This window comes from Sinohyriopsis cumingii, chromosome 3 (assembly GCF_028554795.1).
Source record: "Sinohyriopsis cumingii isolate HCF-2022 chromosome 3, ASM2855479v2, whole genome shotgun sequence".
NCBI classification, from domain to species: Eukaryota; Metazoa; Mollusca; class Bivalvia; order Unionida; family Unionidae; genus Sinohyriopsis; species Sinohyriopsis cumingii.
The window spans coordinates 56,364,736-56,389,688 of record NC_142963.1 but is presented as its reverse complement, the minus strand read 5'-3'; the positions used below and the strand labels follow the sequence as shown (position 1 = coordinate 56,389,688).

The 24,953-nt window shown below is 36.2% G+C and overlaps 2 protein-coding genes across 9 annotated transcripts in view; both read right to left on the bottom strand.

Annotated features, from left to right (window-relative positions):
* Positions 1 to 380: 380 nt before the first annotated feature.
* Positions 381 to 4,122, bottom strand: LOC149802895 (uncharacterized). The gene is made up of 2 exons (XM_089952382.1): positions 3,982 to 4,122; positions 381 to 2,310 (listed from the first exon to the last, which is right to left on the bottom strand). Exon 2 carries the CDS (start codon positions 2,068 to 2,070, stop codon positions 1,171 to 1,173), a length of 900 nt encoding a protein of 299 aa, XP_089808508.1. The 5' UTR covers positions 2,071 to 2,310; positions 3,982 to 4,122; the 3' UTR covers positions 381 to 1,170.
* A 4,882-nt stretch (positions 4,123 to 9,004) lies between these two features.
* The window catches only part of LOC149802894 (dehydrogenase/reductase SDR family member 11-like), a 33,907-nt gene continuing 17,958 nt past the window's right edge, over positions 9,005 to 24,953 (bottom strand). For 4 of the 8 annotated variants that reach the window (XM_089952379.1, XM_089952376.1, XM_089952380.1 and 1 more), the window contains exons 4-8: positions 17,752 to 17,846; positions 17,018 to 17,147; positions 12,419 to 12,508; positions 9,901 to 9,966; positions 9,006 to 9,400 (exon numbers count right to left, since the gene is read on the bottom strand). In XM_089952379.1, the coding sequence (XP_089808505.1) occupies positions 9,359 to 9,400; positions 9,901 to 9,966; positions 12,419 to 12,508; positions 17,018 to 17,147; positions 17,752 to 17,846 (423 nt within the window). In that variant the 3' untranslated portion in view covers positions 9,006 to 9,358. Of the gene's footprint in view, positions 9,401 to 9,900; positions 9,967 to 12,418; positions 12,509 to 17,017; positions 17,148 to 17,751; positions 17,847 to 24,953 lie in introns of all 8 variants that reach the window. The other 4 variants (XM_089952381.1, XM_089952375.1, XM_089952374.1 and 1 more) reach the window with 4 other exon arrangements.

The window sequence follows — 24,953 nt, the reverse complement described above, 5'->3', positions numbered from 1 at the left end:
TTAACTTTTCTTCATTTATCGATCTTTATATTTTAAAATTTAAATTCAAAGTTAACTTACGGGAAGCAAAAAATCACTTAATTCGCCCTAATAGAGATGTTTCATCTTGTACTGGCAGTGACAAATTATGAAATCTTAATTTAAAATAGGAAAGGTAGATAATATTTGCTTTCAAATCAACGTCAACCTGTCGACCAGGTATTTTTCTAGCCTGAGAGCAAATTCAACCCCGCCCTGCTATAGTCGTACTAATCTAACGACCACTGGCAACATCAGTTACATATCAAATGGTAAGTGGCAACTCTCTTGAGTTCCCAATCGATGTGTTTTATACTGACCCTAACGAAAGCAATTTCATAAAGAAAAGACGTAAAACACTATTCTTAGGAAAATAGTCACTTTGTATTGGTCACGTTATCAATGGTACACACATATCGCTTCTTTTACAATTTAATTCAACCAAAGAAAATCTATTGGTCCAGAAAATTGTTAAATGAAAACAATGATAGCATTTACAGCTGAAACCAGATTTATTGACGTCACGTCATGATTCTTGTCTAGCCTGGAATTTAACTGGTCAGCGGTGCATTATAATCTTTTATGCAGTAGCTTAGTAATAAATGTTAGCCATGACCGAGGGTCCATTATGTTAATTATGTTATGAAATATTTGTAATCTAGATTAGCAAACTCCACATATTAAAGCTACACATAAGTTATCAAAGCTGCCATGATGAATGGTAGAACTATGAGGAGAAAAGGTCATTATGTGGATATATACAAATTAATGTAGTTCAATATCGTTTTTCGGTCAATCTGATTAAAATCAGATCTCCACTGTTATACATGAAGATCTGAGAGCGACCGCTAATGGGTCATGTTAGGAAATGTCATTACCATAATCGCTAATTTGATCAGCCAATAAGATGAAGTCTTTCATCTTCGCATTTGGAGACTAAGCAGTGTTGATGAAGAACATGAATGTGTACCGAACGATTTGATTCACTTTCAGATTTTTGAAAGCTGCATTTCCATTGGCTAATTCAAAGGTCACCAGAACATGACCCTACGCGGTCGTCGTCAGATCTTCACGTAGGACAGCGGAGATCTGATTTTAATCAGATTGGTCTTTCCGTTTTCTTTTAATGCAACGAAAATGGACATTTTATAGCTAGAAACTTATTTTCTGTGCAATTTTGGCATATTCAGAACCTTGGTACTTCAGGAAGTTTAGAAATAGAGATATCTGGAATCTAGGGTACAGGTATATTCGGGAGCTTCGGCAGTTTCGGAATATATGGAAGTTTGGGTACAGGTATATTCGGGAGCTTCGGCAGTTTCGGAATATATGGAAGTTTGGGTACAGGTATATTCGGGAGCTTCGGTAGTTTCGGAATATCTGGAATCTTGGGTACAGGTATATTCGGGAGCTTCGGTAGTTTCGGAATATCTGGAATCTTGGGTACAGGTATATTCGGGAGCTTCGGCAGTTTCGGAATATCTGGAATCTTGGGTACAGGTATATTCGGTAGCTTCGGTAGTTTCGGAATATATGGAAGTTTGGGTACAGGTATATTCGGGAGCTTCGGTAGTTTCGGAATATCTGGAATCTTGGGTACAGGTATATTCGGGAGCTTCGGTAGTTTCGGAATATCTGGAATCTTGGGTACAGGTATATTCGGGAGCTTCGGCAGTTTCGGAATATCTGGAATCTTGGGTACAGGTATATTCGGTAGGTTCGGTAGTTTCGGAATATATGGAAGTTTGGGTACAGGTATATTCGGGAGCTTCGGTAGTTTCGGAATATCTGGAATCTTGGGTACAGGTATATTCGGGAGCTTCGGTAGTTTCGGAATATCTGGAATCTTGGGTACAGGTATATTCGGGAGCTTCGGCAGTTTCGGAATATCTGGAATCTTGGGTACAGGTATATTCGGTAGCTTCGGTAGTTTCGGAATATATGGAAGTTTGGGTACAGGTATATTCGGGAGCTTCGGTAGTTTCGGAATATCTGGAATCTTGGGTACAGGTATATTCGGTAGCTTTGATAGTTTCGGAATATTTGTAACATATGGCAGATTCGAAACCTTTGGGAAGGTTATGTCCGGCAAGTTCGGCAACTTCACATCCGGAAGTTTTGGCAGTTTTATGTCCGGAAAAATTGGAATATCAGATATTTTTGGAAGTGGCAACTTTGGAAGGTCATTTGGAAGCTTAAATGGACCCAGAAAGGCTTCTCCAGTGTTTGAAAGCGACAGAATTAATATACACGACGATAGCAACGCTTGATGTCCTTGACTGGCCATGGAATCTGAAATAGAGTGTAGAAAAGTCTTTGTAAGCCTCTTTACTCAATTGGTACTTCGATCCACTGTATGGAGCACTTGGGCTCATGGGATTTAATTTCATTTTTTTTTTAATGTCCTATTAATTTATAGGTTAGTAATCAATGAAAACTGCCCCCACCCTTCATTCTACTTTTCTTGTACCCATCTACTGCTCACCAAAATAAAATAACTGTGTCAAATGAAAATCATCTCATCGGAGACCATGATTTTTGGTCAATACACTCACTTTTCCTAGGAAAGAACAATAGGAAAAGACAGTTTCAAAACGCAGTTATAATAGCTAATTAATCATAGTGAGCTTAGATATATGCATTCTATCTTCAAAAATTATGCACCAAGAATTTAAGCAAATTCTAGTTCAAATTTAAACAGCATTGACACTTTCTATATTTTTGTCATTATATTTCTAAATCTTCACAACACTTAGTATGTCCCTGCTTCTAGAACCGTCGGTACATGGGATTCCTTTCTTTCATCCGTTCATAATTCGTATACGAGCGGTAACTTCTATTTCAGTACATCTATACCATGATAAAACTTATAGTGTCATGCCTCATGGAACAATGTGTTAAGGTTCCATTCCCAATGCCTAATTGTTAATTTTCACCAAAGATTTAGTGAGTATGCACATTGGGATTAAGAGATTGTTGTTACCTACTTACCAGGACTTATCTAAAATTGCTTAAAGTAAACGTGCTCGTGCTTTAATTCCAGTACATTTTCTCATACATAAACTCAAACACACCAGTGAATCTGCCCGATAACTAAAGCTGTATTCTGAACGAACACCAAAATGAAAACATCGTTATCATGACGGATTTTTTTTTCTTCCGGTCTATTACCAAACTTGCAATTTTGGGGTATCCAAGGATCATTGTCTCTCGTACACTGACACTGGGCTATTGTGTTTACTTTTCCGACTTGTTATCATTATTCATTACCAAATCTGAATCATGTCGAAGAGGGAAAGCAGACTGTGGATTTCTGCTTGTTAACAAAAGCTGTAATTCAATAGACTGCTCATAACAGGTGTGAAATCACACACACACACACACACACGCACACGCACGCACACACACACGCGCGCGAGCATAATGCTCAACATCAGATTTACATTAAATATGAAATTTGCTAAACTTTTTAAACTTTATTTTGCGTAACTTTCTACTCGTTGTTTTTAAAGGAGCACAACAAAAAGCAAGGAAACTGGTTCTTAAAAATATTCTCTCTAGTTAAAATTCTAACGAGAATAAAAAAATGAGGAATTTTAGTTTATAAAGGCAGAAACAATAATGACTAACTGTAGCATATCTTTAGATATAATTATATACGAGAAATTGCTAAGAGTCTTTGTTTCCTGCAAGCCTTACGTAGATGTTGTTATCAATTTTAATGTATGAAAGTCATATGGAATCCATGTGTGGAATATCTCCGTATTACCTACCATTGGAGAAGGAAGAAATTCTACAAGTCATAGATTTTTTTTAACCTTGTGCCAATAATATTATTCCTTGCGTGACTTAAGAAAAAGTACCTACTAAGGTAAGAATCATAGTAAAAATGCTATATGTTTATGCTTGTTTTTTTTTGTTTCCTTACTTTTGGGTACAGATAAGAAATAAATCTAACCTTACCTTTTTACGCCGAATGTAATCGCTCTCGAAATATTTCTGCCTAGTGTGAATATTTTCGATGATGCGAGAGTTTTCGTATGTGAAGATGATTATTTTCCCGTATTTATAGGAGAGTGAATATTATTTATCAGATACGTAATAGTATGCGGTTTTTCTTTCAAGAAGAAGAGAAAGGAAAACAAATCACAAATAAAATGCATGGCAGCTCACATACGTCACAACGTTATTGCGTTGATTGGGCGGAACATTATGCGTACGTACATCATCGTTCATCTTTGTCATAACTCAGTGCCACACTTGTGAGTACACTACACGACCTTTTTGTAATTAAAAAAAAAAAGAATATGTCTTGACCTAAATTTTGAAACGCTTCGTCATTTTTAAATGTCGTATTCAAAATGGAAGATGGTGGTTTAGCTCCAGCTTCAGTGTGCAAGTGAATATGAATAAATTCAACAACTTTAAATCCTTTTTCTAAGTTAAAAGACAGATATATTGCTATAATAATGGATGAATATATGTGGTACCAACGTAAAAGTCGAAATAATAATGGAAGTGACATTTTGCATTAAAATGAAGATTTTCCACTTTGTTATGGTTACAGTTAATGACTCTTTTAAAATAGTCATAAAATCATACCAGTAAAGAAATTTTGTTAAATGAAATATTTTGCAAAAGACGTGATTTAAGACTCATATTGTTATAATTAATTTGTAGCACATCAAACATCGGATTGGAAACATACCGAACTGAGTGGTTCTAAGTAGTACACGAAGTGTGCATATTCCCGAAACAGCCGTCGGTCTTGCGCATTTGCGGTAGAAATGGCTTTTATTGTTATGTTCTATTTTGAAATATGAACACAATGTATCATAATTATCTTTTGCGATGCTAAGTTAAACATGTTATTCCATCAAAGATATTCTTTGTGCACGTGTTATATCATTAGAAGCAATTTGTAGTACATATAATACGAAACTATGTTCCCCGTAATAAAACGATTGATCTTAATTTAATCTGTTCGCTGCATACTGATAAATTAAATAACTTTTGTTATCTAATTGAGCTAAGGCTTACAGGAAAACGACAACAAAAATAAATTAAGAGAAAAATTTTAAGTTAAAGCTCAAAACTGGAGGAAAGTTCCTAAAGTGGTAGCGAATATAGACATTTCAGCCGTTAAGGTTAATATTCATTTCTCTAGTGGGTCTAAATGACATCACAATGACGTTACCGCACCAGGAAATATTTTGAATGTATTTTCAACGGTAATTATGTTTCAAGGAAAATAGATTGAAAAATCCAGGGATTAAGAAATAAATTCTTAACTACAATTGCAATGGCAATTAGATAATAATAGATTATACAATGATAGATATCAAAGAAAATTACTGATTGATTGTTTAGTTGATGTGTTAAAAACAACACATCAGACTATGAACACGTATTTAGACCCTATGCAGTGTGTTGAACTTTTTTTTGCTCCGAGACACATCACAGTAGTTGACCCGGGATGGTGTCAGCAGGATTCAAACTCGCAGCTCACTGATAGCCTGTCCGGAACGTTATCCACCGAGCCACTACGGCTTGACCAAGAAAAAAAAGCTGAAAAGGTATCAGAACTCTTGTGTGATTTTGTCGGGTTTGCTTTCTGCCAATACAATTTATATATATATATATATATATATATATATATATATATATATATATATATATATATATATATATATATCTCTTCTGCCTCTGATTTAGTCACATTTACTAGCCTACAGGGTGAGGGTGGGGCTAGGTTTAAAGTTTAGCGATGGGGTTGCGGCATGAAGCGCACGGTTGGGCGATAAATTTCGTAACATGGGAAACGAATTATTGGGTTAGTTCTAACTTGCTTCATGAAAATAATTATCCCATGCCTTTTATCACATATTCACCATGCAAATCCAGGGATCTATGACCTTTATCACGTATGCACCTTACAAATCCATTCCCCTATATTAATGACGTATTGCACAGTTTTCAACGATAAACATTTTTTCGTTTTCTTAGTCGTGGAGAAATGTGATTGGAGGTGACGATGCATATAGCTGTTTGGACAGAACCAAACTGCCGTTCTGGTGTTTTACACCCATATAAATGTAAAAAAAACCTTCTCTTTTCCTCAAAAAAATACAGCAGATAGAATAACCATAAAATTAATATATGACTTTATTACATTTATGGATGTAACACTTAACCTTTTCCTATACCAGATATATTGCATAGCTAAAGATCACAATAAAAACGACGTGACACTCGAGTTGATTGGACCGCATTAGTATTTTGAGAATATGATGATATACTGAAGAAAAAAAAAATCATAATCGTATATAGCAGGACGCCTTTTCACCACAACCGGTTTCTGCCATAGAGTTTGATACGTCACATGAACGGTCGATGACTTTCAGCTATCGAAGCAGTAAACAATTTTCACGCCTGTAGTGGTAATGCGAACAAAATCTTACATACAGGATAATCAATCATAGATTTTAGCAATTATGAAGCAAAAATTCCCCCCCCCCTTCTTTTTCTTAGCCTCTGAATTTGGGTGAGTGAATGATTTGGACTTTTAATGTACCTCTAACAATTTTTCAGTCATATCGCTACGATGTCTGCAGTGTGGCAGTTTACAGTGATGTCTAACATTGGGGCATCATGCCGCAGACACGTAGCATGATGTCCCACCCAGTCACATTATCCTGACACCAGGCCGACCAGTCCTAACACTAACCTCTTAATGCCGAGTGCCAAGCCAGGTAGCTGTTAGTACCATTTTTATAAGTCTTTGGAATGTCTCGGCCGGGGATAGAACCCACGACCTCCCGCATCCGAGGAGGACGCTCTAACCACTAGGCCACCGGAGCGGTCTCTGAATTTGGTATTTTAAGATCAACTGTAAAGTGAAGGTGTGAAAACCTTTTCATTCGAGGCATATATAGGTTTGTAATACATTAATTTTGAAATCGTAGTAAAGAAGAAATTCACACTGCACATTTATCTAAATATTATATCCTTTTTCCCATACTGACTTCCAGCTATTGCAAAATGTATGTCTACTAAAATGAAATCTATAGAGGAAGACGTAACTTTAAGTGGAACTATTACATTAATACAAATGTAAGTTATGATAGCTTGAAAGAAATTTTTATATAAAAAACACCAGATACACAAAATCTGATATAATTTAAATTAAAGATGGAGAACATGGTGTGGGTAAGGTTCCAAACTTGTTACAGTTTCCTACACCATACAGATTTAGTTCTCTCATCAATCATATTGTAGGGATTTCATTATAAACGTTGTTGTCTGGTACCCTGACATTTCTTGCCGTTTGTAACGTAGTCATAAAGATAGAGTACCAAACAACTGAGAAATGGCCCCATAACAGATGTACTCATACACAACATAGAGGTAAATTCTACCGATCCTACCTCTAAGGTATATCTAGAACTGCCATGCATATTACTTCGGTTATTTATAAAACAAGGCTTGACCGAAAAGTTATGAATGATCGTACTATTTTTATCATTTGCAACCGCTCAGCCAATCATGCAGTCATTCCAATAGCAGAAATTGTAACGTCTATATGGTCTTAAACTATGTATCAGAAAAGAGCGAAAACCAATAAGTTTTGTAAAATTAAGCAAATAATGTATTTCCCCTGAATACAGAGTGAACAATTTAAAAAAGAATTTACATTATTGTTAATTTAATCCTAAATAGTCCTAAAAGTTCCATCTCAAGTCCAAATGTATGAAGTTCCATCTGAATTCCAGTGGTATTTAAAACAAATTCAAATACTGAATGAGTTGATATGCCTGTAGTCTCGAACCTGATGATGTGCCAATAGCCAAGAGTGTGGCGATGTGCTAAAATTCTTTTGATGAATCCCAATAATATAATCCAAAATGTTCTTGTTTGAATTCACTATGATTCCAAACTAATGTTTTAGCCCAAGAATATTATTGAGCTCTTTGTAATTCCTGTGAATAATAATTTAAATAAATAAATCCAACCAAATTAAAAACTTAACACAACAATAACACTGATTCTACTCCAGTTTTTAAAATAAGAACGAATAATCCCAATACAAAGAAGATGATATTCCTATCTACTTGTCCGGGGTCGCAGTTACCATTTTTCTGAAAACAATCTGTCAACTTAATGGAATTTGCCATTCTAGAAGTTTCTAAGGTCGGAATCAAGACTATCTTTAGCTCAAATTCAAGCAAACAAGTTTACCATTAATAACGATCTGAATATTTAATTCATAATCATAGAGAAAATGTTAGCTATTTATTCTGTTGTTTACAAAATAAATATCACTGGGCAGGTACACCATGAACTTGATTTTCGATAAGGTCAAATATAAAATACACATATACATAACATAAAATCATTAAGAAAGCCAACAAACAATATAAATTAAATGTACATAATAAAATAGTCGAGTTGGTAAGAATAGATTCAGTTTAGGATTTTTTGCAGAGAAATTTAAAAAAAAAGAATGCATTATTTAGTTATAAATTACCGGGTCAACATACATCCGAGGCATCTTTTAGTCTCGCAGAAATACCTGAGGTTGTTCGAATAGGACGTACTAGCTCTTATACACCAATCTTCTATCTGCCTTTTCCGTCAAGTGGAGAATGAAACCTCCGATGCCATTCGCCGTCATTGACGAATATATTCGCAACTACATTTATAGAACAGTACGGCGACAGCAAGTGGGTTGGTTTGGGTTTGTGGGTTTAATCTTTTATATCACATGGTATGCTATACGTGGTGGCCAGTAGATCTGGTGGAGGAATAATTTCGAACAAAAAACTCGGGAAAAACCACCAATCCACGGGAAGCTACACACACACATACGCTGGCCAAGCCCAAGACTCAAATCCACAGGGACTGAGACGAGATGTCAGTGATCTGTAAAGGTGAGCGCCTTAGACGCTTGGCCATCCAGCAAATGGCAAGCTTTTTCATCTGAACCCCTCCCAGAACAACTGTTGCATTATGAAAGAATCTACACTAAACATAACAAAAAACTGATGCAGAGTTTTAATTTGCCTAACAAAGATACTTTCAATAAAATATTAAAAGAGTAATTCATATGTAAACATTTTTATTTAACGAGAAAAGATGGAACAGCATACAGGTAATCTTGAAAAGTAACACACACACACACACATATATATTAGGAACTGTTTTGACCCAAATGCCAGTAATCTGCAATGCGTTGCACGAGAGACAGAAGCATAGAGGAGCTATTTTCTGTCTCCTACATGTTCCTATTTCTCAATCAGAACACCTTTAGGTTTTTCAACGGAAAATCCGCCTAGGTTACTCAGGAAACCTGTTCAGTCGGTCTCATCAAAATGTCGTGAACCTTCAAGATGAAATAAAGAAAAAGGTAACTTGCATGTAATAGAACGAAAACCATACGTAAACGCAAATAATGTACTGCGATATTTATAGACATCAATTAGTACACATTTAAATTTTAGGACAAATACATAAAGTTTAATTGACACAAATTAGAGGCTATTTAGCTACATGCCTGCTGTGTAGGGCGATACTATTATCCCAAATAGAAAGTTCTTTTCCAAAATTGAAATAGGATTAAAACTAAGTGTGCCATTTTCTTGACAAAATGTACATTTTTTGAAACAGTTACAATATCTTTCGATATAAAATTATTTCATTCGTGTATGCATATTTGAGTAAAGACATGCACACAAATATGCGTACATGTTTGAATAATCGTGAGTGCGAGCGCAAACGCAGCATCCTCGACTCCCATCGCACAAAAAAGTCGAATACTTTATAGTGTTTATACGTGTGTGTGTGTGTGTGTGTGAGAGAGAGAGAGAGAGAGAGAGAGAGAACCTGGACATGTGGTGGAGCTTGCAATGCGTAGATAATAGCATCTGCAATATCATCGGCTTGCAGATTCTGTAACGAGAAAACAATCGCGATATCATGTCAGATTACATGCAAATCTTTAAGCTTGTCGTAGCGTTTACCTAGACGAGCGAAAATAGTACCTAACGTGACTAGACATATCCGTTTCGTGAAAGAACCTAACTACTACATAAGTCGACTTTGACATTTCTCTGCTACCTTTGCATATCAACCAACTGATACGCATGCTAATTTATCTTGAAAATACATCCACTTGATTATGACAGGATGTGATTCTGTCAGAAAATATCGTCATCAAAGTAAGAATAGTCGGACTGAAGCAATTACACTCTAAGCCATAGAGCAATGTAAATATGGGATGCCATGTATGTGAAAATTTGGTCCATAGTTGCAACGTCGACTGACCTTACAACACGCTACACAGCATTGCTTGCGATGGCTTTGAGACGTTGCTTCTCATTATCACAAGTATCAGGGTCGACGTCTTACACTGTAGAACCAATAGCCTCCCGGAAAGTGACTGATGCCTTGCACTTTTAACTTACCGATTAGACAGCACGTTTTGGATATCGACACCATACTGAGATGATCCTTAACTTGAAACAGTTTCAAGTCAAAAAAAATGTTTAATGACTTCATGTACAAACAAGAGGCCCAAGTGGCAAGAGATTGTCTATGGGGATTACATCTGCCTTACCTCTGTAAAAAGACCTTGATGGCTGGATGCTCTTTGTGAAGTTTGATCACAACTGGTAAATCATCGTTTGGAAGGAAATCGATTAATTGAAAAACAAAAAAGTAATGGCAGCAATATTTCATAGATGGCATCAGTCGTTTTTTTTCGGTCTCGATGCCTCGATGTTATTTTTTAAGTTTTATCAAAAGGGACTAAATAGTAATTAAAAAATATCAAAAGTCTACTTGTTCATACTGCACGCCATATGACACGGGTCCCAGGCTGGCCGAGTGGCCTAAGGCACTCGCATTTGCAGATGACTGACATCTCTCCTCTGTCCATGTGCGTTGGAATCTCTGCTTGGTCAACGTGCATATGTGAAAGCTTGCCAGTAGCTTCTCGTGGAAAAATGTTTCTTTCCGGAGGTTTTCCCGGTTTATCGTCCACGAAATATACTGGTCGCCATGTATAGCCTATCATGTACTGAAAAATGGTGTTGAAGCCACAAAACACAAAAAATGCCCACATTACAAGGACTGGAAATATTTTTTAAGAATAAAACCTATATTATGAGAAGAAAAAAAAAGAAAAAGTTGCTTGATTTTAACATTACAATACAAAAAAGATGATAATAATGTCATAATGAGGCAAACAAACAAACAAACTCCACGTAGTGTGCTTCAGAAAAGATTATAAGAATGTAATAAAAGTAAAATTGCTTATTTCTGTAAATTTATGTTTTCTTTTTTTTCAGAGCTAAAATCTTTGGAAGAATTGATAATTTCGTATCTTGAAAGAACTGATAATGCCATATCTTGAAAGAATTTAAAATTCTGTATCTTGAAAGAGTTATAATGAAATCTATGGTTGCGTACAGCAGCAGGCGACTTTTACGACCTTTGTTGTTTTTTTTGTTTTTTTGGTGCGTTTGTTTTGGTGTTTTCTTTTGGCTGTGTTTTTCTTTAAGTAGGCTTTAGCATTCCAGGTCTGATACTTTGGAATCGTTTTGAGCAATAAAAACTTATCTCAGCAGAGGAACTCTAAGATTAAAAGTCTAAAATGCCTACATTTATCTTTGCTTCTGTTAAAGTTATAGTGTGTAAAATTGTGTTGGTTTGAACTATGAACTTGAATATATTGATCATAAAGTATCAACACGTTTGCTTGTTTCTCGGCTGCGAAGACAGTACAGTACATCTGTATTTTTCAGAGAATTACAGGGGAATATTGTGATGAAAGAATTGTTTGCCTCATTATTTTTATGGTAATTACATTCAAAAGCGGCAAAACAAAAAAAAAAAAAAATAGAGAAAGAAAGAAAGAAAGAAAGAAAAAAGAAAAGAAAAGAGAAAGAAAGACAGAAAGAAAGAATTAACGTATGGACAGTATGCTCATCAGGACAAAAGTTAAATACTTGTTTAGAAAGAAATATTATCATCTTCAGTATTTAGATGATAGTGTCAAGGAGAAGATCCTTGCATCCATTTAGTTTTCTTTCGAATTGTTTCTACAAATTGACGCAAAAGTTCTGCTGAATGATTTCTCCTTCGCAGTGCCATCTAACGATAATTTAATATACAACAGTCAGGTTCCATAATCACCGAACACAAAACTGAAACTCCGATGATTGAAGACCGTAAATTCCGAAACCATACATCATCTTTTACCATCTCAAAGTCTGCAAATATGCAGAGCAAACAAAAGTTGCTTGATTTTAACATTACAATAACTGTACTTTTACTCCCAGTAACGTTATTCCGATTCAATGATTTTTTAAATATTCATCTTAAGTTCAAATCATCTCACTTTCCGTATCTTCCGAAATTCCTCTGCACGCTTTTCATCTTTATACATCCGCATGATGAATTCCGTATCGACATCCCCCGGGCTCACAGCCTGATAAATAAAATAAATGAATTTTTATATAAATAGAATAAAGATGCATCTATTATTGCAATAGTGTTTGATAACTTATTATGATTTCATCTATAAATGCTAATTTGAAGGAGAAAAAACAAAACTAACAACCCATACGATAAAACTGAAACAACTAATAATTATAGTTGTCTCATGAGACCATACTGCTTTCATATTGACCTCTCAGCCACATGCCGCAGCTGTCAATCAAGTATTCAATCAATTTTTTATGGCTCTCTGGGCAAATTCAGTCACCAACTTCGAGTGCATAGTTACATAATCACATGTGGGCTGGATATGGCTGAACGGAAGCGAGTAGGACATCTATGTAGTTTTCACTATAACATACAGACATTTTGGAATACCGGCATTTATGGCTTCTACATATTTCGTCCAAACTGCATAACAAGTTCAACATTTTTTTAACGTCACGTGTTAATAGTCTTTCCAAAAAGAAAAGTGCCGATTGTTGTTTACTGAGGGAATGGTTTAGAATGAATTTTCTATCTTGGAAAAACGTTTTAATTGGTACCCATCATCCATTTCTATATCGTTCAAGAGAATATTTCCATTGAGTAGGCATTCTATTCAAATATACGCTTATTGCTTATTAGGTAATAATATTTACTGAAAAAGAATACCATGTTTCAGGTGTTTTTTTTGGAGCCATAAGAATGCCAATGGCAAATTTCAAGGCCAATTATCTAAAAATAAATTTTGTTAGGTTAAGACTAATACGAAAAGGTTTAAAGTTGACTGGTCAAGAAAACATTCTATACGTTTCGCCGACAAACGCCATTTTCCCCCTCTTATCTTGCTTTAACACCTATAGAGATGTTTAAGTGGACTTAGTATGTTCAGACCATACTGGAACAGAAACCGACCAATGATCAGCTTCAGTTTCTAAAGAGGAATTGGGACTAAAATACAATCTCCATCAACAGAACATCGGATTTGTACTATCCATATGTTATCAACCTGAGCATAAAACCTAGAAGTCGGAGAAGACAAAGACATTTTAAGTTGCTAGGCGACAATACAAGGAGGGTTGATAAAAAAATATTTACATTATAGTAAATACTGCATAAGCATAAAATAGAGTGGGTGATTGTCGCAGGATGAAGCCGGGTTGGGACTGGATTAGGGAAGACACCAAAAGCAACTGCGTTTACAAGATGTTTATTTATAAACGCAATTTAAATACAACAAATCTGACACCATTATAATCAAAAGATAAGGAAAATTATAAAGTTCCTAACATGAACTATCAACAATTAACTCAACGAAGAAAACAAAACTCCACATTAATTTAACGAATGGAATTTCAAAACAAACGTGAATTCCTATCACTAATCAACAAAATAAAAGTGACCTTCACCTCAGTATAAAAAGTCTTGAAGGTATCGTTCAAACAACGATTTACAAAAGAATGTTAATTATGTATCGTTCAAATAACAATTCAGAAAAAGAATCGTTATGTATCGTTCAAATAACGATTTAGAAAAGCAGTGTAAATTACTAACCTATCGTTCATAAAACGATATTGAAAAGCAGTGCAAATTACGAACCTATCGATCGTAAAACTATACTGAAATAGAAATGAATGAAATGATGAAACCTATCAATCGTTCACACAACGGCATTGCAATAGGAATGAACAACATTATTCCTATCAATCGTTCACATAACGATATAGCAATACGTGTACTTATCGCCTATCGATCGTTCACATAACGATATAGCAATATGTGTAATTATTCGCCTATCGATCGTTCATATAACGATATAGCAATACGTTTAATCGATCGTTCACATAACGATATAGCAATACGTGTAATTACTCGCCTATCGATCGTTCACATAACGATATAGCAATACGTGTAATTACTCGCCTATCGATCGTTCACATAACGATAATAATGAATGGAATGATGAACCTATCGATCGTTCATATAACGATAGTAATGAATGGAATGATGAACCTATCGATCGTTCATATAACGACATAGCAATAGGGATGAATGACATTATGAACCTATCGATCGTTCATATAACGATATAACAATAGGAATGAATGACATGATCCTATCGATCGTTCAGATAACGACATAGCAATAGGGATGAATGACATAAATGCAATTGCGGAAATAACATGGAACACTACAACTATCTTGGCGCCCATTTGACGACCAAGATGTTAACTCCGGTTCCACGCGCTCTAGTATATGGCCAGAGAAGCACCCACGCATGGTCCGCTTCTCTCGGTCTGCTGAAGGATCCCTCACATCACAGACCCGTTGGTCGCTAAGGTCTCACTGGATAGTTTCGTATTTTGACACCCCCTAATTTTTAAGGTAGAAGGCATGAACCTAATATCACAAGCCTAGCATTTATAAATTCACACATAAGCTAAATCTATAATGTGGTTCAGATTTACTTTGAGTTAGGCTTGGAAATAGGTTGGCTTGTTGGTGACTGCCTGTCACAGTTAGATTTGCATTGGAGATCAAATGCATAACTTGGGCTGCAAATGAGCTGTCGACTTGGCTTACGTATTTATGTGTGTCTGCTACAGAGGTAAATATCTAAAAATCTAGAAGGTTGAGGGGTGATGAAAAGTATGCTAATTTGTCATAGTACTAGATAACTTTATTCATGCATAAGGCACATACCGATTCTTTTAGCTGCCTTGTCACAGAAAAATATTCAAAATAGCTATTTCTTGTCAAAAATGAATGTAAAATTTAGGGGTTGGTGGCAGTGTTGGTTCAGTATAAAAACCACCAGTTGCATCAGGAATTAATCTGATTACTGCAGTCAAAATCTCACATTATGCTTTCTAAAAAAATCATTAGTTTGTTTTTATTTGTGTCTTCAGTGTAAAATTATTCTCATTTTTCTGTAATTGGTCATCGTCGGATGAAAATTCACCAGATAAACTGTCCAGTGAGACCTAAGACCTGGTCCCTCGCACCGAGACAACCAGTTCCCTCTTCCGATCCAACGTCACCAAACACAGCGCATACGTCACAGTAACCCCCACGGAGTTCTGTGACTCCGCATCAAACGATGTACAAGGCATGGCAGGCATGTATAAAGCAGCTCTACAGCTGGTGACTCCACATCAAACGATGTACACGGCATGACATTTAGGCAGCTAAAATGATAACTAAACCGTGTAGTACACATGACACGGTTAAGTACTTTTTTCAGTCATATGTAGCGCATACGCGCACATGAATTCATTACCCAATATATTAATTGTTTAATGCAAACATTGTATAATTAAATACAAGTTGTCTGTTCGGTTGCAACAAATAGCTAACTCGAACCAGACCATAGTAGTTATAATATAGCGTTGTATAACCTAGGTATTGACTCTCCGTAGAATTTAGAATAAATATATGTTTCCTGCTCATTAGCTACTGCATTCAATGAATATGTTTGCAGATAGAAGTCTTTTTGAAACATTAAGGTTCTAAAACATCTAAAGTATAAAAACAATTCTGTCATATAGACGAATAATAATAAAGAATTTCATTACCTCTACAGCTGGAGATTTGCTCATGTAAAGGGGTGAGCGTCCTGACAAGACTTGTGATTTTGTTTATCGAGAATTTGATCTATAAGTACACTAGCTGTGACAGATGCGCAGCTAGGTACTTACTTTCCCCGCTGCAAGCCATTTGTTCGTGCAGCATGGTCTGAGTTTCGCTCAGGATTTCGAAATAACTAAGCCGAAAAAATATACCACCCTCGGGTGACGCTGTAGGCGGCAACAAAACCCGAGTACATTTTTGACAACATACACATATTGATATTACTCCTACCCAATTCCGTGACAGTGATACAATTTTCATTATCTAAAAATCCCCATAAGTTTAAAATGGTCGTCAGAAAGATTCTTTAATTGTAACATCTTGATATGCATAATTACAAAATAATTCTAATATTGGAGGCTAACGACAGGCAAATGAAGAGTAAATAAAAGAGCTATTTCAAATATTAGCAATTACAGGTGGTGCAATAAAACTAAAAATATATAAAAATGCTCAACAACATCAGGCTGCCATCCTACAAGTTTTTCAACGGTATATGATTGGATAGTAGAATAACCAACAAAACAAGACAGGAGACGTAGTACAATCACTGTTTAAGAATTACACACGCTAACATTTTGATATTTGTGAAGGACGGATGAGAGGAGGGGTGATAATCACCAATCACGTGTCTTTACGATGCAGAGTAGGCAACAAGCCTTTATATTGATAGCTGGGAAGGAATTGCAATTCATGAGTGATTTTATTTCTTTGATAAATATTCACAACCAGTACTGCAGTAAAGTACCCGATGATAAAACAATTAAATGTCTCAAAATTCTCGAGCATGAGATGTACACCAGTAGATCAACAACAACAAAGAAGTACAAACTATAAAAGCTGCATCTGACACATTTGTCCTGTGAAATAAACATAATTGGATTTTTACCGTAACTCGTATGTGAGACTTAACCGCTCTCAGTTCATTTCGAAGACCCTCAGTTATGGCTGTCACAGCATGTTTAGTGGCACTGTAGACGTGAATATTTCCGTCATTGATTATTCTATGTCCTGACATACTGAAAATAGAAAACAAAATAAGAAAGTCTGCTTATTTGTCAGCAAGTCCATTAGAGAATTTATATGCTGGGATAGTAGTCGTTTTCCTCACATTAGGTCAGAAACTTCAAAGCCTCCCGTCTCTTGAATCCTCTTAAATTCCACTAAGTTTTCAATGGTTAAAGCTAAATCTACTATTATATTTTTGGAATATAAACAATACGAACTGTGAAAAGACTTTTGTCTAACCTCAAGTTAGGAGTCAGTTCTGAGAAATTTAGGACGATAAAACAACCTTTATCGTATTAGAAAGATTTATTTTGTAATATTCTGCCACCTTTTTAAGGATGAAACTATTATTAGTATTGTACAGTCTACAAGAATTATATCCGTTCCACAGATAATGTTGACTCTATGAATACATCTTATCCATTCCATAAGATTTAATGCATGTGATTTTGTGACATCATATAATTTCTTTTTTCTGAATTTCACATGTCGATGGACATATAATGCCTCTTGTATGTCTGAAATCACAGCACTGTTTTTCTTTGTCTTTGTGTTTTCTTGCGGTGGGATGGAGGTGGAGAGATGCTTGCCAAACGTAGCAAGCTAAGCACTAACCTGTTCAACAGAAAAATATGACCATCATCAACCTTCCTCTCTTGCATAGATTTATAAGCCTCCCGACAACAAATCATCAACCCTAGAACATTGACCTAGAACAAAGTATTACAATTACATTTTAGATTTAAAACAGTATTGCTATAATAGGCATTATACCGTATATACCCACTTATAAGTCGAAAACAGCTGTAAACAACATCCGCCTGCAGGTCAGGGTCTACGTAATGGTACAGAATTTTGTGGAGTAACTTCACTGTGCATTCTGTCGTGGTCAGGGTGACACTTAACCTAACCATTAAGTTTGACGTATGGGTTAGACTCGCCATAAATTGTTGACAGCGAGGGATGGAATCTGCTATGTTTCGGGCAGGAATTGAATTTCAATTAGGACTAGCTCGTTTAACGGTTAGAGCCAGATAAGAGTACAATGTTAATGCAAGGTCAATAGCGGTAAATTACAAAGACGAGACAAACCAGGGAACATTTTAGGAATTCGTGGGCCATTTGAAACAGGTGTCATAAGATGATATTTTCCACAATATTTATTAATAAAGGCGATTTGGAGAGGATTATTGTAACCGACGGGAGTGTTAAATTTTTGGCGGGTAAGGAAGCAATTCTGAGTGGCTAAGCTAAACGAGGGTGTGTGTGTTCCCAGACCGAATTCAGTCTTTTAAGAAATTCTCCTCGTGAAATTAGTCAGTCCAAGTTTCTGAGGCGAGCCAGGATTTAGCCCTGGGAAATATGAGATCTCTCGTTAAATCGTCTAAGGAAGCGTGTCGTAAATTGAGGGATACGGAAGGAGAGAGATTCGACTTCATAGGGAGGTGCGAGTCTCAAATAAAGTACAAGGGTCGTCTCAGATGTATACATTGTATGTTCATTGATGTAAGTCTATCCTTATTGGCTGAATTTATTCATTTTAAATTCATATATCAGTTTCCTTGAGTTCAGAAGTTAATCGCTTGCGTGCACTTTGTCTCAAATGTTATATGACTCGTGTATCATATGAATGAATTCGGATCTAGCCGTTTGTACGTAATATAAATCATGTATCATAAATATTTCGTGCATGTATGCCAAGAATTGATTTTTCTATGTCTGGAAATGTATGTCAATGAATCGCTAATTAGTAAGGTAACGTAGTTAGGACAAGGAGTAAGTCCATTAATTCGTGTGCAATTAAGTTGTGAAATATCTTCAGTTGAGAATGGAGGAAGTGTGCCGATTGGCACAGTTCAACTGGTAATTAATAGCCACAGCGGGTCAATAATAGTATCTGCGAGGTCTAATTATGTAATGGTCTCAGTAGGAATGCGAGAGCAGCTAGACAAGACATACATTCACGTTAATACGGCTGTGAGTGTGTATTAGTTTGCGAAATAATTATCACTAGTTCTGTTGAATTTCGATAGAAGATATCTGACGCAGAAAGACTGGGAATATTAGTTGATCCCAGAAGAAGGTAAAACCTGACACGTATTTAGGTTGGATACTATATATTTATTTGAAGGAAATAGCTTCATACCCGACTGCTCAGTGGAAAGAGAGCACAGTCTGCAACCAAGATGGTTGATGACCCAAGAAGGAGGAGGAGGAGAGAGAGAGAGAGAGAGCCCTACTCTTTACTAGTGTGATAGGTACCATTCAAATCGATATAATAGATTTAATTCTGTCGTAAGTATTGATTCATGAATATTAGACATTTATCAAAACTGACCCAATCAGTTGCTTTAGGGCCTATACAAATTCTCCATGTATACTAAATATAATATTTGAATTTATCGAAGATTTTGACCTCTTTCTATGAAATAATCACAGATCAGTAAAAGAATTTGTTTTTATTTCTAAGGGAGAGAGAAATACAGAAACGCCTACATATCACCAACAGTGATTTGGAAAAGATCGCTTGCACCAGGTGATGCTAACTTGAGTTCGATCAATCACTCAATTGTATGATGAAATTTGTTCTATCAGTATAACATAATTGCTAACTGAATTTCGCATACATTTTGCAACTCTGTTTCTAAGAGAAAGTGAATAATTGAAGTGCCATTTTCGATTTCATAGTGTTTATGTAACTGATTAAATTGTTATATTTTACATACGGGGGCTAATGTTGTTCTATTCTATATCTATGCTCAGATCTCTGTTATTCCATCCGTTAATTTCATATTTTATTTCATTGTTTACTCGATCCGTGTAATATCACTGTGGTCGATCATCTCCTAGATAACGATAACCAGAAAACCATAAGGAGTTGGGAAGATCACACATCACTACCTCCTGACAATTTTGTTTGTTCTGCTGATTACTCCTATAAAAAAAAAAAAACACCACACAGACCCTTTGTTGTTGTTGTTGAGTAATATTATAGTGGCATGCGCACAGTTGTGCATGTGCCACTTTTTTCTGACTGCACCACAACCTGCTAGTTGTTCCTGGGGAAGGGAATGGTGCCACCTCCCCCAGGCTTTTATGGGGAGTTTGGCCTCAATCTGTGGGTCCATAAAGGTCCCTTACAGTTGAATGGTTGGCTGTCATTAGTGGGAAGGAGAGCTCGGAAACGGTCCTGGTTGCTTCACATCGCTGGTTTCTTGTTGCATTTGTCTGGTGTTTCTTGCGTTTTTTTTTCTTCTTCAAAATGTTCTAAAAAAAGGGGGGGGGGGTGTTCTATGCTGTTTATAGAGGTTGTTAGTAGAAATCATGTATGAAGAGATATTTTCAAGGTTATTATGGTATTACTAGTCGAGGTGTTTAGGGTGTGCCTCCTACGTTATGTTATTTATAAAATTTTAGATATTGCCTCTTTAAGTTATTTATTTATTAATGTTTTAGAGACTGAATGCTATTTATACTTTATTTAGCAAGAGATCGGAATCCTAGCCGATTACACGGTTCGTTAAGGACATCTAGGACCGGAATCCTAGCTGATTACTCGGTTCGTTAAGGACATCTAGGACATCCGATTTTTGCGGTTTCCTTATTTTTGATAGGTGCTTCGTAAGTGAACTATTTATTAATATTTTTATAAAATTGAATGATATGTTATGGGTTTTTATGTGCGGGCTTCTAAATTTGTTTAGCTAGTTACTGGGTCTTTTGGTTTTGTGGGGATAGTAATTATATTTTGTTCCCAAGTCCTGCTGAGTCTATGAATTTATTTATATTTTTATATGCTTATTGTTTATTTTTATTAGAGTCCATAAGAAACTCTGGATATGTGTGTGGTGATCCAATCTCTTTTTGGTTTTTTATAAATATTTTCCTAGCGGGTTGATATTTTGGGCATATATTGAATACGTGGTGTAGATCTTCGGTGGTGTGGCAGTTAAAGCAGTTAATGGTTGCTGGTTTGGGTCCTATAAACTTTCCAAAACTGCTTGCTAGTTTAGTTTTTCCAGTTATTATCCTGTTTATGGTTTTCTGTTCTAAATAGGTACCCTTAGGTAGCTGTATGTTCCTATCTACGGTTTTTGGGGTTTCATGGTGCTTTTTACCTTTTGTGGAGGAGTTCCAAAAATCTTGCCATTTTTGGTCTATATATGTTTGTGCGAAGCTTAGTGCTTCTGTAGAGCTATAGTTAAGTTTGATAGAGTTTTGATCTCCTAGTTTGGTTTGTGCAACTTTGTCTGCTGTTTCGTTGCCAGAGATTCCAATGTGCGACGGTATCCACATGAGCTCGACTAATTGATGTGCTGTGGTGATATCGTCGATTAATTGGCATGCTCTGTCGAGGAATTTGTTCCCTAGAGTGTGTATTGCGATTTTGGATCTATTTGATAACGCTTAGGGAATCGCTTATAATGACTGCTTTAGGTATTTGGTTGTCTTTGATCCATTGTAGTGATTCAAGTATAGCCCAGAATTCAGTGGTGTAAATGGAGCAATAGTCAGGTAATCTGGATCCCGTTTGTATATTGAAGTCAGGGATGACTATTGCTGCTGCTGTTCTTGGTGGGTTGTTTATTTTTGATCCATCGGTATATATTTTAACATAGTCCGGGTATTTTTGGTTGATTTCGTTTACCGGTACAGGTTTTAGTAAGTTTTCTTGTCCTTCTTTATTGCCTAATTTGGTAGCTTCAATGTTAATCCTTGGTGGTTTTTGTAACCATGATGATTTGTTATGGTCTGTATTGTTTGTTACCTGTTTTTTTAGTAGAGGTATCTTTTCTCTTAGTTCAAGGATTACTTTGCCACTTGGTGTGGGGGGTATGATTTTGGGTTTGAAGACAACTTTTCACCTGTTTATAGTTTTTTTGGTGGGATGGTTGTCTGGGTGGGTATCTAATCGAATGGAGTATCGCAGGAGCAGTTCTTGCCTACGTAATTTTAAGGGTAGTTCTCCTGTTAGTGTTTGTAGTTCTTCTAATGATGTTGAGGGGAGTGTTCCTGTGCATAATAGTAAGGCTTTTCTCTGGATAGTGTCAAGGTTTTGCAGTACAAGTTGCTTAGCCGAGTTATCTGCTTGGCAGCCGTAATCCAGTTTTGATCTAATTAGGGTTTTATATATTGTGAGGAGGGTTTCCTGGTTGGATCCCCAGTCAGTCCCTGTGATGTTCCTAAGTAAATTGAGATCTTTGTTACAATTCTGGGTGAGTTGTTTAATGTGCTGTTTCCATGTGAGGTGGTTGTCAAAGAACATTCCTAGGAATTTTACTATTGTTACGTATTTGATTAATTGATTTTGTATATAGAAGTTTGGATAGACTAGGTTGTTATTTCGTTTGGGGGTGACTATTATTGCCACAGTTTTTTCATGAGATATTTTGAAACCCCATTTGTCTGCCAATCTCCCTATGTTGTCTAGGCTCTACTGGATTTCTTTAACTACTGTTTTATTGGCAGGATTTCCATTCCTCCATATGCCACTATCATCTGCAAATTGTGACAAGTTTATTTTTGTGGAGGCTGCATTGAGGTTAAGGTCGTTTACCATTAGGTTAAATAGTAGTGGACTTATTACACTGCCTTGCGGTGTTCCATTTTCAAGTGAAAATTCTTCCGAATGGGTGTTGCCTATTCTTGTGGTAATTTTCCGGCCTGTGAGGAAATCGCCAATCCAGTTGAACAAGCGTCCAGTTATTCCAAACTGGTTTAATTTGACCATTAGTCCACTGGTCCGTACTAGGTCGAACGCTTTTTCTAGGTCTAGAAAAACCGCTATGAGGTTGCGATCAGTTTTCCTATGTGCGTTAAAAGCGAGTTTGATGTCTGTTTCCAATCTGAGAAGTTGGTCAGTGGTGGACCGTTTGTTCCGAAAGCCACATTGATTTATGGAGAGTAGGTTATTGGTTTCTAAGGTGGTGTTTTAACCTATCTGCGATTATTGTCTCCATTATTTTGCAAATATTGTTTGTAAGGGAGATGGGTCGGTACGAATTTATGTTGTTGGGATCTTTACCTAGCTTGGGGATTGATATTACTATGGCCTGTTTCCATTTGGTGGGTAGTTGGCCTTTATCTCATATCTTATTAAAGAGTTTGATTATGGCTATTGATGTATTGATAGGTATTTTTTTTTATAGATAATGTAACCTAACTAATCCTTACCAGGGGATGTTTCGTTTTTGGATCGTAGGGCTATCTCCCATTCATGTACTGTGATGTCGCTATTTAGGTGAGATTCTTTTGTTCCTTGGTCTTGAAACATTTGAGGTTGGGTTTCCTCCATTAGTTTTTTGTGTTCTTGAAAGTTTCTGGTGTGGTTATTGTTGCTACTCATGTTCGAAAAATGCTTCGTTAGAGGTCTGCCTTATCTTTATTTGTCATGGCAGTTTTAATTTTTGGGGCTGAGGTAGTTGCTTTCCCTTTCATGGCTTTTATCTTGTCCCATATTTGTTTTGAGTTTGATTTGAGACTCAGCTTAGAGCAAAAGGTTTGCCATAGATTAATTTTAGCAGTTTTTATAGTTTGTTTTAGTGCTTTTTCTTTATCTTTATATTGCTGGAAGTAGATATAATTTTTTGGTGCGTTTATATTTATTTAAGGCCCTTTTTTGTCTTTATGTGCTATAGTGCACTGTTTAGTCCACCATGGTACAGGGTTTTTATTTTGGATATTAGTTGTCTTTGGGATGCATCGGTTAGCTGCCTCTATAGTTGTGTCTGTTATGTTATCATAATACATGTCAATATTTGGGCTTTCTAAGTTATCTGGATTTACTCTAGCTAGTAATAATTGTAATTGGTCCCGGTCTGCCTGTTGGTACCTCCATTTAGGTGGGGTTTCGTTTGGAAGGTGTTGAGTTTTTGTTTGAATATTGATTGTGATGGGGAAATGGTCACTTCCTAACGTATCTTCTTGATCCACCCACCAATTTGTGATTTGAGCCAATTTTGGGGTAGTGATGGTTAGGTTTATGGCTTAGAGAATGCCATCCTCAGGGTTTAATCTAGTGTTCGACCCGTCATTTAAGATGACTAGATTGTTCTCAGTTATCCATTTTTCAACCATTTTCCCTCTTTCATCTTTCTTTTTACCTCCCCATAATTCACTGTGTGCGTTGAAGTCGCCACATATAATTAGATTATTGTTGTTGTTGTTATTAGTGATTGCCCTTATTGAGATTAGGTTGGTAGGGCAGAAGTTACCCACTGGGTCGTATGCATTTATTATTTGAATGTTTGTGGTTCCTATATTTATCATTACTGACATTATTTCGATGCTATTATTGATGTTTAGGTTAGGGGGTACTTCTATTATTTCATAGTAGATTAGTGTATCTATAAAAAAAAATTGCTAGTCCACCCCCTTTCTGCCCCTTGGGTCTGTTTTTAAAGATTCCCTGAGTACAGCCTTGTAGTTTGGGCAGGCATTTGTGTTCTTGTATTATGAGGGTTTCCTGTAGGCAGATTACGTCTGGTTTTACGGCCGTATTATTCAGTTTGTTCTGCAGTTCTGATAGGTTTTTAAAGATTCCTCTGCAGTTCCATTGCCAGATGGTGATCTGACGCTGCATTATGGGACGGCAAAATTGTATCTATGTATTATTTTGCAATTGGACTCGACTTATAAGCAACTCTATACAATACTTCTACTGTTACACTCTCCTTTCCCCCATTTTCTTATTTATTGGAAACAGGTTCAACATTCTTTATAGTTCAGATAAAAATTTACAGCAACATACGCTGTTTGCTTCCGTAATTATTAATAAATACCTTCACTAATGTATGGACATCGCATCACCATTCGAA